Genomic DNA, 13,812 nt, shown 5'->3' on the forward strand with positions numbered 1-13,812 from the left:
AAATTTGTGCAGCACTAACCATAGGCAACGGGTATGTAGTGCTAGGTTACAAACTGAATTTACTCATATTTTAGGCTTCTGGGCACATTTTGACAGTATGTTTTTATATTTGTTTTCTTACTTATTTAATTTAATCTCATGCTGCTCTGACAATGTTCCGAAAAAACTACACCGTGCGACATTATTGAATATATGTTTTGTGTGTGACTGATGTAAAACTATGCATCACCTTTAAGTGAAAAATGCTCTGATGTCTATGCATCTGTGCATACTAGGGAGAATTTTGGGGGTGTGTTAGAAAAATTATACATGAGTTATGCAACTTAGAGACAGCATATATTCTCCAGATATGCATCCCGACCAAGGCATTTATGCAAATGCCACTCTAACATTGCAGCAATGACTCAATAATAACATTACTAACACTCATTTCACTCTGTTGCATATCTGCTTTGCGCTTCAGTGGTATGGGAAAATACAATGGCTTAGGTAAGTAATATTTCAACATCTTCCAACACCTTTGACCCTGTATCTCACACAATTTCATCGTGAGGTTGTCACTCATTCTTTGAACTTTTGGAAAAATTCTACAAAGTGAACATTGCAGCTCTCAGACCTTATGCGTTATGTACCATTAATAGAAAATCAAAGCAAGTATGATTCAAATATTGCAGCAGTAACCCAATAAAAATGTTACTTATTGTACACACTGGTGCAGCTTTGTGTGTTTCTTTTTCAAAACGCTTTAAACTGAAACTAATATGGACATCGCAATATTCTTTCTGATTAATTCAGATAATAATAATCTGACCACTTTTGAGGAGTCATGAAGAATTGGCTTGTTGGACAATGAAAGTAAAAAAGGAAATGAGATGACAATGTCAAGGGAAAAGTAAATCACACTCTTTTAATGCTACACCCTTGATACCAGTAAACATACAGTATTCATACTAGAAACACATCAAAAATTAGATATTATTCAAAAATGTGAAAGGTCTTGATGTTCCAAGAAATCAGCTTATTTTTTTATGCTTAGAGCTATGTAACATGAGTTTTTCATTGACATCATCTGATGATGTGAACACTTGGGGCAGGTTGTATGCTTGCAGAAGTCCCAAGGCAACTCAGTCAGGCAGTCATTAGGTATCTTGGAAGGAGAGGTCAAAAACAGATCTGACACATTACCATTATTGTGAATTAGTGGCTCTCCTATTTTTAGAACTACAAACTAGCCAACTTTGCTTTTAAGTGGGGAATGACAATCTTGGGGTCATTTAATGGTGCTCTGTTTGGGGGTGAATTGCAAAAGAAATGGAAATTGGAAGGAAAGAATAAACTATCAGACCTTTTGTTTAAAGAGACTGTGTTCTTTTTTTTAATCAGGGTCATCACCCTGAGGTAGTAAGTTTTAAAAATTTAATGATAAGCCGTTATAGTAAACATGATTGGAATCATGCTTAGTCTTGATCATTGGTGTATTTTACATCTATACTAACTAATCCTTTTGCTATTATTTGTTCTTGTGCTGTTCAGTTCCACAGGCAGAGTGTATCAAAACATGTTTAGACGCACATGCAAAGATACATTTTTAACTACTAAGGCAAAAAGACAATTAAAAATGTGTTGTTTTATTGATATTACAGCTGGCTGCATGATGCTTCAGTGTCTGGATCTGGGATCTTTCTGTATGAAGACTGGATGTCCTTCCAATGCATGGATGGATGGATGGATGGATGGATGGATGGATGGATGGATGGATGGATGGATGGATGGATGGAAGGAAGAGTGGAAGTTAATGGCTACTGTGCCTCCTGAGATACGAATTAAAACATATTTGTGCATGTGTTTAGTGTTAATACAAAATGTCAAATAATTTAAAATAAGATGTTTTTTAAGTATCTTTGTTATTGTATAATCTGGAACTGCTTGCTGGGTCACTCACCAACCTCAGTTGGCGTTAAATATCAATGCAAAAGCATAAATCCTGCTGAGGGTAATCATTCATGAGGAAAATCGATATGGGAATCTTCTCAACCCATCCAGATTACAAGGCATGATGTTGCTCTACTCCATGTACAGAAGAACGGACGGACGGACAGAGATACATCTAATAACTTTGTCTTTACACGTTAACACACGTGTCGCAGGCAGAGAAGTGTCAGTACATGTGAATGATTTTATGCTGCTTGATCTTTCGTTCAGGGATCACAGAGAACTTGAAGTGTGCATTCTTGCGGAAATATATAGCTTTTAATTATAATAATTTAGTCTTTCCAGGCAATTTGCCTACTTTTACACCATATAATTTTGAATATTTTAGTCATGTCTGAAAAGAACATAAATGATTCTTGATGGATGCAAAACAAAAAAAAGACCAAATATCTAATAATATACAGGTTGTAGAGTTTACACTTTTAGACTTTAAACTTTTTTTAAAGTGTTTTCCAATGTTCACTGTAAACTGAAACTTTAGGGGATATTAAATATCAGCCATTCAATTATTTCTATTTAATTTTGCAATTTATTTTCTATATGTAATGCTTAATATATCAATTGTGTAACGAGATAATGTTTTGGGAGGCCTAGTTTCCTAATCATGTCATTTGCAATCACTGCCACAGGTTAGTTATGGTTGTTTTACTTTAAAACTTGTTATTGAGATATATTCTTACATGTTAAACTTAATCACAAACCAACAAGTATCTCCAGTTTCAACCAAACTGTCAAAATCACCTTTTTAGAGTATTGTTAGTCACTAAAAGTACTGTATATATATTTTAAGCATGCGTATTTATTTCTGACTGTCTTATTCTAAAAGTATTTGCTATTAATTAGAATTCACCTTTAGATATTGGTTCACTGTAAAGGCCATCTCGGCTGGTGTCCAGCAGAGAATAGCAAGACTGATATTTATATGGGGTGTATTATGAATTAACGTGTCAACTTAGTAAATGTTAAAAAATTATGTCATGCGACTTGTGAAAGACAGATTTTCAATGCTGGAGCAAGGAAGTTCGCCTTTAACTGGATGAAATGGATTTCACTTGTGTTCTACTCAGACATTTAAAACCTGTCAAAATAAAATGCAAGCAGATCCGTACACCAACTGGTTTCAGTTTGTTTTATCAGTCTCGTTGAGTGAGTGAGTGAGTGTTACCGGACAGGACAGTGGGTGTGTTTGTGGAGGTGTGGGGTTGATGGATGGAGGTGGGTGTTGGGGGTAGCATCCGCACCTATGACGTCAGCAGAGTTTAAAGTGGGCCGCGCTTCCCCCCGTGGAGAGGAGAGAGAGCTGGGAGGAGGAGGCGGAGGCGGAGGCGCTCACTCACACCTGACTTCTGTTCAGTTTGAACTCCACAAACTACCTGCGCTCATACTTTCGGCATATGGAGCTCCGTGTCGGGCAGTGGAGGCACTACTTTCTACTGTTCTGTGGGGCGACAACTTGCAGTTTCAGGTTTCTCGAACGACGGTGAGTTTAAATGCCTTTTTTGTCCCAAAACCGAGCTTAAATAAGTCAAAAAGAGGAGACTGGTGATGTGCGGCGGTCCCATCATTGCCAGCGTGTGACAAACATGGCTCAGATGAATCTGTTTCAATTTTTTTTTGTCGTTTTGTCGATGTCACGTATAAACTTGCGGTGCAGTCTTTTTTGGCGCTGCTGCTGGTTTAGCTTTCTATTTGATTAGACTGTTGGCGAGTCTATCCCTGGAAATGTGTTTTCTCTGCCAGAGGAAAAGGCTGTATCATCCCAGAGAGTCCTAAAAATCTATTGCAGCGTGCTCGCCGATGTGATGTTTTCATTTGCTTCTCAGTCATCTCTGCCACGAAAAGTATTAGTTTGAAGATATGTTTATGCTATATAAAAGCTGAATTGGAGCCCCTGAAGACTGACGTGTCTGAAATGTGTTGCAGGGTGAATAATTAATCCGAGCTGCTTTATTGTTATCTTTTTGTGTGCTTCCCGGATTTCTGAGAAGTTTTGTGAATCTGGTTGATTCTTAAATTTCCATTTTCTATCACGTATTGATTGTTTAAATGGACATCTTCCTATGTCCATTTCCTTTATAAATCTTGATTAAATAAATGCTTTATTTTCTAAGACTTACAGGATAAGCGGTGATTTTGGATTTAAAAATGAGACATGCTATGTCATTTCTGAGCCACTAGATGACAATAGAGTTCAAGCTGAAGCAGCTGATTAAACTTGCATTAGTCTCCAACGAGCAGACATGCACCACTGTGTGATAATGAAATCATTACAGCGGCTGAGTCCCTCTGTGGGAAAAAATAAACAGCCCAAGACGGTCCTTTGTAAAATCTATGCTTTTTTTTTTTCTTTAAACCAAATCTCAGCTAAATGCAAACAACGTGCATAAACACACACCCACGCAATCAGAATCACTGCTGCAGATAGTGTTGTTTGGCCCTCTTTGAGCTGCATATATTACAGCACATGCTCTGCATGGGCTCTCTGCATTATAGCAATTTGTCATGAAGTCATTCATCACTAATGCTTCTCGGCACTACAGCCATGCAGGTTTCATTTTGACCCTGAGAGTGACGCTTTGCATGTGCATTGGTGTAATGTTTGTTGTTGTAAAAAAGAATGTTTTAAATAACGCACTTTAAATAAATAAGTAGGTTTCTAACTACTGTAGATAAACATTCTTAGTCTTTAATGATTTATTGTTTGGTTTCCCTCATCCTCACCCTCCCCACATAACTAGGCAAACAAAAAACATCCACAGAAATCCAAATAAATAATTCACATTATCGAAACTAATGTTTAACTTTTAAATATTGTTTGCCTTTGTATTAAGATGTTAGATGAGCAATCCTACTGTCACAACAGTTTCCAATCAATTATTAAAGTAATTTAATTTCTTACATTTTTGTGCTGTCTGGCTCGTTGAATGGTTTTTCAGTTCAGTACTGTCAGAGCCAACTACTGTGGAACATCAATTCTCTCCTAATTTTTGTGAAGTTTTTATTTAATAAAATACTTGTTTTCCCTCTTTTTACCCCTCATAAACAATCCTGACATCATGCTTATCAAAATTTGTGTTTCAGTAAAGTTACTTTCCACAGTCCCTAATTAAAAACTAACAAGGCAATGCATGTTCTTGTTCTCTTGAAATTTTATCTGAAAAATTGTCACACCACCAAACTCTTTTTTACTTTTTCCTTTAAGAGCAGTGTCGGATTTGTGTGATAACGGACAAAATAATTTTCATCGTGTGCAATTAACTTTTTATTTTTACACTTTTTAAAGTTTCATCAGTATTAAAAAAAATGAGAACCAAATTAACACGACCCTATTTTCCTTGAATTGTTGGATTATTTATAATGAAAGTCTATTCTGGAACCTCAGGCAGCCTTTCATTCAGTCTGCCGTGGCACAACATGCATTTGGTCACACTGTAAAGTAACTTGCAGCTTTAAACCCAACCCCTCAGGAAAAGTGACTTTTCGTTAAATCTTGTGATTTGCAGGTTGTTGCTATAAACCACCTGGTGATCCTTTGAGGTTGAAACTGTGATTTCAAACATCTTTTTTTGTTGTTTTTTTTCCCCCTCATCGATGGTGAAAGCAAATTGATACTCAGTTCGGCTTCAGCGGTTTCAGCTCTCTCAGGAGAGAGCCAAGGACAAAATTTGCCATTGAGACGTGAATTATGACATTATTTAATGAGAAGTGAGCAGGCACCTCTGTCTTACTTTTCTGAGCTATTCCAAACGAATGGATCCTACAAGAGTGCAAAGGTTGCTCATGAATTTTATGAAGGTTTGGGTGTGCATGTGTGTGTGTGTGTGTGTGGATGTTTTACTGTCTAGTAAAGCCTTTCAGCTGGAAATCCCTATGTTTGGCTTAATCAATATGTTTAATTAGTGCTGATTAATGAAAGAGGGAGCCTGTAAAAGGCTGACAGCTTTTTTTACTTCACCAGAACATCTTCTAATGAAAAACAGGGAAAATTGCTTTCCATGGTGTGGGGATTGGATCCTTCACGTTCACGTGGTAATTTAGAGACGAAATCTGTGAAAACGGTTCACAATTTTAGATTTCTGTTTGACACATGCAAGACAGTATTTTCCTTCTTTTTTTTAATACATGCAATTCATGTTTGATCAGCACCTAATTCAGACAGAAGCTCAGTAGTCTTTTCATCTCTTACGATTTAAAGGATTTGAAAACACTTGCCAGCACCTCGTATATGTTTAAAGATATTGTCTCCCTTAAGCCCGCTTCGCCCCCAGCAGTTTCTCCTACAGAGAGCTCCCAGAATGACTTTGACATTTTACAATTTTTACTATTAGAATTGAGTTAATTTTTTTGCAAGAGCAAATCTGAAAAAGTCATTTCAGCATTGTACTAGGCATGTCAATGGATTTTAATATAATTGAAAAGTTGATATATATCAGTAATTTATTTCAAAATGTTATCACATTTTGAATTGGTTTATTATAAACAGTGATATTTTCCAGATATCTGTAAATTGTGTTAGAATTATGCTTTACAATTAATGGAACCCAATAATTTGGTTTCTTGGAAAAAAAAAGAAGTATTTTTGAAATACCGAAAAGTACATTCATGTACTATAATGCTTTATGCACAGTACAGTAATCGTCAGGGTACCTTTTGCATTAATTACTGCATCAGTGCAGCATGGAGAAGTCTGTGGTGTTAAAAAAACCAGACTAAAAGAACCAGGCGTTAAAAGAACCAGGTTCTTTATTGCAGCTCATCTGCATTGTCTGCTCTGCTGTCTCTCATCTTTTCTTAACTCCACAAATTCTCTGTGGGATTTAGGTAAGTCAGGCTGGTATATCCACCCACCAAGTACAGTGATACTATGATTATTAAAGCTAGCATTGGTACTGTTAGTGGTGTGAAAAGGAGCTAAGTCCTGATGAAGAAGAAGAAAATGCAATCAGCAACTCCATAAGCATTTGAGCAGATGGAAACATGAACAGCTCTCCTCTCTTCCTTCAGACTCTGGGCTTTTCCTGCCAGTTTTGCACCTTTAATACCACATGTTTTTCTTCCACTCAACTTTCGATTAATGAAAGTTGAGTGCATGGATAGAACACTATGTTCACAACCAGCTTCTGACCTTTTATGTTTTTACCCTGTCAAGTCAGCATTCTCCAATATGATGGTGTTGGCAATTAGGGCTACAGCACAACAAATCTGTGTTGAAAATCCCCTTTTCTTGCTATTATGCAGTATTCTAATATTCTGAGGAAATTAATTCCGAGTTTTTATCAGCTGTAAGCCATCACAACATCACAATGAATAGAATTAAATTCTTGAAATATATTACTTTAGATGAGAAATCACTGTAAAATAAGTTTCACTGCTTCAGCCAAAATTACCAAAGTAACCTATCAATGACATTCTAATGTATTATGACACACCTGTAAATATGAAATTGATTTTCCAGATTACATATGAACACCTCAATAGACTGTAATATTTCAGAGTAGTTTCTTCTAGTTTGGTGTGTTTTGAACACTGTACCGTTCTCTGTCAGATTTTCTCAAAAGCAACAGCGAGAATGACCTTTATTCTGCAAATGAAGCTGTTTTTGCTCAGCAGTGACTGATAGATCTTATTATTTCAGCAAAAGTACTATGAGCATTCAGCAAATACCCTGGAGCCATAGCAACTACATTAACAAAAGTTAATGAAATATTCGGAGGCAGGAGTCAGACTTTTCTTTAGTTCTGAAAGCTGTGGCATTTACATTTTGAACTGTAGAGAGGGAATGAAAACAATATATAGCACTGCATGCACCTGCATCTCATCTGTCCCATATATGTAGACACATTTATGCATCGCCTGAGGGGTGTAGGGTTTTTTTTGACTGGAAAACCAGCAAACGTTTGTAACAAACAAGTTTTTTGAATTAGCACAAATTTTCCTTTGAGTGTTGATCATCAAAGCAAAGTCATGGTTGTGCATGTTTTGCATCACAACATAGCTGAATGAATGCAAAGTGATGCTAAATTTTAAAAGCCACACGGTTTTGCTCCTTAAAACAGCTTAGCTGGCTGGCATTGAAAAAGAACACACACCAAAAAAAGAAAAACAAGACGTTTGCAATTTAGATTCTGCTTCAATTGCTGTCCCAGAGGTCTGGCTGTGTCTGCATCTGATTATGCTTGCATGCATTTAATTAATAATTTGACAATGCATGGCATTGATGCTGGTCAGCCAACACTCTGCGGAGGAATAGATTGCCTGAGCTTGATATCCAGCCATGGTCTCTTAGCGAGGCACAGAAATGATGAGCTCAGGCAGATTTCAGATACTGAAGATGCAGCGGGAAGCTACGTTAATCCCCCACCGCCCTCCCTCAGGTGCAGCCCAGGACAGGAGCGCCACGGACTACAGCCCGCCATGGACACCCGGGTGATCCCTGATTAATGCACTGATCAGTTCTTTTCTGGTTTGTTTTAATGACAAGCACGTCCCCTGTGGGAGTTTGATGACTTTTTGCTAATACTGCTGATGCATGTGCTTACCCATGCCACTTTCCTCATCCCTGTCTTCAGAAAAGACCCCTGCCAGAACACCTGAGTATTCTAACATTTATAGGATGTTGGTAGCAGTGCAAGGAGATGGGAGCACCGCATATTCTGTTGGAAACACAGGATGAACTGAGGAAATGAGCTGTGATAAGATCTCAGCATGCTGTGATGTGTTGTGCTTTGTTGATAAGGCTATTATTCAACATTGTGCCTTGGACAGCAAAATTCCATTTTCCATATCGGTTATATGTTTTTCGCTTATAGTTTACTCCCTGCTTTGGCTTTGCATATGAGCTTTAACTACTAATTAGTGTGGAGTCTAAAAATGATTTGATCAATTATTCAAACATCACAGAGACTATTGCTAATCTTCTTTCTGAGTACTGAGGTTACTAAGAAGAAGCAGAGAATTGAAATATGGTCCTGTCAGAAACATGCTGAAATTTAATATTTAATGCTAATTTGACAGCATCAAGAAGGTACTGAGAGGCTCTTAGAGCATTTTGAGACATTGAGAAAATGACTCAAAATGAATCTGATTCACTTTTAAAAGTTTCTTAGAAATAAAAAGGCAATAATTTATTAGTCAGATTATAGAAAGGATTTTTTTTTCTTTGAGTTAAAGTGAAAACCTTCAAGATGTCAAACTTAAAATGTGGAAAATTAGTACAGGACACACCAAAGTCTTTTTCAGAAAAAAATACCTCAGTGGCTAGACTGACATTAAATTCACACTAGGTGACAGCCCAAATAATATACACCTAAAATAAAATAAAAAAGCATATAACAAATGCGTTTGTAAATTAAGTTACATGTAACAAGGTGGAATGCCACAGGGAACAGATATTGAACAGGCATGATTCGTATATTTTCAGAATTTCAAAGAAAAAAACTTTTTTTTGTTTAACTGCCAGCTGTGTTTTGAAGATTTCTTAGAAAACTAACATTAAAAACATGATAACAAACTGACTTGATTTTTTTTTTGTCTATGACTTGACTTAAGTCTCCAGGTCACAGATTGTTATGAAAGTTGTCAGTGCGGATGTAGACCACATCTCAGTGGGCTGACAGATATGATAATAATGATTCACATGTCGTATTAAATAGTTATTCTGCAGCCTGATAATCATCATCCTGACACATCTAGATGGGAAAGTATTGTGGTCTCGTCACATTTATGCTCTCGATGTGAGATAGACGATTAAGGTTGACAAATGATTCACTGTGCTCAACTGTCCATTAATATTATGAGGCCCATTAGAAGGTGATACTTGCCTCTGGCACCTTTCACAGACAGACCTTACTACAGGATTGTTTTTTATCCTTCCTGATACTGCGGATATTTTCTATGAAATTTGTTTCAGACATGGAAATGCATGGAAAGCCATGCCCTCTTTTCAGCTGGTGCTTTAATCAATATGTGACATTCACCATACTAGCGTCTCATCTCAGCCACATGCTGTTTCTACAGTTTACCAAAAGCCCAAGATGCATCTCCTCTCAGCTTCCCTGATCAGCTGCAGCAGAAAAACTTGGACCATTTCCAGCATCTGCTGATGGATCTTTGTTCTATCAGCGATGTGATTCAAGCTCCCTACCATAAAACACCCGTACCTGTTCAGCATTGGTTACCTTGCTTGTGATCAATGGCCAGTAGTCAGAAAACTGAATAGAGCACAGATTGAACCACAGCCGGGATTTAGATGCTGAAGAACAGCCCTCTCAACAGGAGTGACTCATGAATAATACACCAGCTTAGTGAAGCGTCCCATCTCTTCTTGCGCCTTGCAGGTGATGCTTTCACACTCAAACCTGCACAAAGAGGTTAAGTTTTGGGGCACAAATAAGAGGCATCTTCAGCTCCAGCATCAGGCCCTTCTGCTGGCTACAACTATATGAAAATTGAGAGAAAAGAGGTTTAGAACATTGAGAAAGGCTTTCAGAATGCAAGAAGGCTGTACAGAATTTTAAGGATATTTTCATGCAAACTGAATTATTCAGAATTAAAATTATCAACTGAAGTTGATAACAGGTCCCATAGTATATAAGGCCAGTAAAATATAATGAAATAAAATTTATATAATAATTTATGTGTAGTTAATGAGATCATATTTTATAACCAGAAAAGCAAAAAAAATAAGTCACACCAACCTTTTTCAGTGATGGGTAAGAAAGTCAATTACTTTTTTCTAAACTTTTTGATCCTTGGGTTTCTACAACTGAAATTTACTTTAATGAAATATGATGCCTATTGCTGGAAACTGAAAATTGTTGGGTTTTTAAAAGGTATTTCTGACAAAAAGTATCCAATTAGTGGTAGGGATTAAGAGCACAATTTGTTTCCAGAAATATTGTGCTATGTAAGGAGAGTGGGTGAGATTTGCGAAAATGAGGAGAGTAGACCTCTTCTCATTCACTAAAAATATTTTGTTTGAAATATTTCTTGCCCTAGGATAATGAAACAAGGGAGTTAGCAATACAAGCCAAGTCAAGCCGTAGCTCCAAAAGATAGTGATGGTCTGGCAAAGAAGATCAGCTCCAGATCATGTGTACCCATCATGGCGTGGGTATACAGAAATAGATCAGTGAGCTTTACCTCTGTCTAAAGCTCACTGATCTTTAGACAGTGAAGTTTAATATTTAATGCTAATTTGACAGCATTAAGAAGGTACTGAGAGGCTCTAAGAGCATTTTGAGCATTTTTATAACCAGAAAAGCAAAAAAATAAGTCACACCAACCTTTTTCAGTGATGGATAAGAAACTCAATCACATTTTTCTAAAATGTGATAGAGAAAAATCTATCACATTTACATAGAGAAAAATGGCAATCAGTGGCCGGTTGTAGCTGGTTACATTTATTCTTCCCACTCCTGATTGCAATGCTGGTGCAGGCACCCCTCCGTATCATTCTCCTAAAACGTGACAGTTTCATTCCACTAAAGAGTAATTGTGTTTTATCAGAAACAGTCAGAAAAGTGAAAATGGACAAAAAACTTCTCAATGTCAGTTAACTCGACTTTACATATTGCACATGTTGCTCAACTTACATTCATCCTAAGATATGTGTCACCTGAAGGACACTCTCAGGAGCTCCTTCTGAAGTTTCTACCAAGTGAAAGTCATGCAATTGAAGCTTTATGTGAATCTCTAGAGCAAAAGGATTTGGTTTTGCTGGTTAGGTTACTCCTTTTAAACGTTTAATTTTAATAAGTAGTTTTACAAGCATAGACTGAATTTTAGTTTTGATAATCTTATTTCCACTTGCAAATAACTTTTTTGTGCATATATGTGTTCAAATGACTTTTATATGTACTGTACTAGTGTTACACTTTATACCACTTACACCTATTGCTTTTTTTCTGGTTTTGGAAACTTCAAAATGATGCAGGTTGTCATCATGTTATACACAACATCAGGGGCGCAACTCCATATTTTTGAGGTGGATGCGAACATATCTTCGGCGCCCCCCCATATATCGAATGATGACTGAGGCCTGCTCTTGCTTTGAAATATCAGGTGTGCAGTCCAGTTCCACTGCAAAGTACTTAGAGGACTTGATCTTGGCAGATATTTTACTCAAAACACACTCTGATATTGAATCTAAAAATTCATTCTGAGTGCACCATGTCAGATATCCAGTGGTTTGTTTGGAGGCAGCCTTTCTAAGATGCTCTGCCAGTGTTACATCATATCGCGCTATGAGCTCAAGGATTCCCAGAAAATTTCCATTTTTAGGATTTCCTAACTGAGAATTTTTCCCCCTTAGTGGCAAGTTTCTCTCTGCATGGAAAAGTATGCAGTCGATAACTCTAGTCAACACACTTCTCCAGTGTGCTTTTTCAGCTGCCATGGTTTTCTGCAGTTCACTATCAATAGTCTTACCTAGGCGTAAGCGAGATGCCATTTCTTTCCACGTCAGATAAGCATTTATGTGAGAACTACTGGTTTCATGGTGCTTCCGTGTTTTTGAAAGACATCCCCAGTTATTATACCCCTCCACAAGGCATGTGTCAAGAACTTTAGCTTCACCAAAAAGCTTACATGCAAAACAATAGACTCTGTTAGTATTTTTAGAATACAGTAACCAATCTCGTTCAACTTTCTCTCCATTAGACAGTAAACGAAAACAGTATGCTTTGGAAAAACACCTCTTATTCTTCTCTGATCTTGGATATGGACCATCAGAAACTTTCTGGGGGCCATTTACAACCATGTGCCTACTGCCTAAATGTGTCCCCCATTTTGTGTGGTAAAGGCCACTCCTTGTTGGATAACAGTTACTGATTGGACATTACATCTGATCTGACTTATCAGATACATCACAACACCACTGTAGTGGTATTGAATAAGACATTTAAAATCAAGTGTCCCCCTGCCAAAAAGGTTGGTAAAATAGGTCACCAACCTTTTTGAGTTTAAGGGCTTTAGTGACTCTGATGACTAATTTGTCTGATACACGCATGAACTTGAACAACTCATCTTTAATTAAAGAATCCATAATACATATGAGTGAAAAAATGCACCCAGGAGGGCTAAGTGTTGGACCATAGCTGGGCACTGCTGCCACAGCAGCTTTAGCTTTCCTGTGTTAATATTTCCTGAGTTTTATTTCGGTCATTCTTACTTAGTGCGCGGTTATGTGTCTGTGACAGGTTTATGTATCAGATATTCATAGAAATACAAAACAAATCGCGTCCCTTAATGGTTTAATAGGGGAGGCAACTTTTAACAGCAAATATGGGACGATTCCGTATTAGGCTAGCTGCTAGCTTTAGCTAACTTGATTATTTACAACCCTCCTGTCCTGCTAATACACTGACGGTACTTACCTACTATCTTTCAACCACATTGAAAGACTTTTTTTCATCCCGCCAACATCTTTATCCTTCTCCCTTTTACTTTTTCTGTTTTGCGCCCCGGACAGCTTTTTTTTCTGCCGCTCCATTTTGTCAAGTGCACTATGAGTGGTAGTCTAAAATAAAAATAATAAAATTAAAAAACACGCCTGCGTACTCTTAGGGGCGCGTGCACAGCCACCTGCATGGGAGGAGCAGAGGGGCGCCTAATCAGTGCTGTTCCCCTGTTAATGATCATTTCATTCTGTTAATTATAGAAAATGCCAACAAGAAAAAAACATTTTTCGAGACGGGGTTTTGGCGCCCCCTCTCGTGCAGCGCCCCTATGCGTTGCATACCCTGCATACCCACTTTTTGCGCCACTGCACAACATAACCATCATTTTTATTTACATCTCCCAAAATGTTTTGTGAACAGG

General features: G+C 37.5%; 1 protein-coding gene across 7 annotated transcripts in view; it reads left to right on the forward strand.

Moving 5' to 3' along the window:
* The first annotated feature begins 3,269 nt into the window (after positions 1-3,269).
* megf11 (multiple EGF-like-domains 11) overlaps positions 3,270-13,812 on the forward strand; it is a 115,270-nt gene continuing 104,727 nt past the window's right edge. For 6 of the 7 annotated variants that reach the window (XM_028002459.1, XM_028002470.1, XM_028002495.1 and 3 more), the window contains exon 1: positions 3,270-3,472. In XM_028002459.1, coding sequence (XP_027858260.1) covers positions 3,387-3,472 — 86 coding nt within the window. In that variant the 5' untranslated portion in view covers positions 3,270-3,386. The remainder of the gene's footprint in view (positions 3,473-13,812) is intronic. The other variant, XM_028002514.1, reaches the window with a different exon arrangement.

The sequence above is a fragment of the Xiphophorus couchianus genome, chromosome 2 (genome assembly GCF_001444195.1).
Source record: "Xiphophorus couchianus chromosome 2, X_couchianus-1.0, whole genome shotgun sequence".
Classification (NCBI taxonomy): domain Eukaryota; kingdom Metazoa; phylum Chordata; class Actinopteri; order Cyprinodontiformes; family Poeciliidae; genus Xiphophorus; species Xiphophorus couchianus.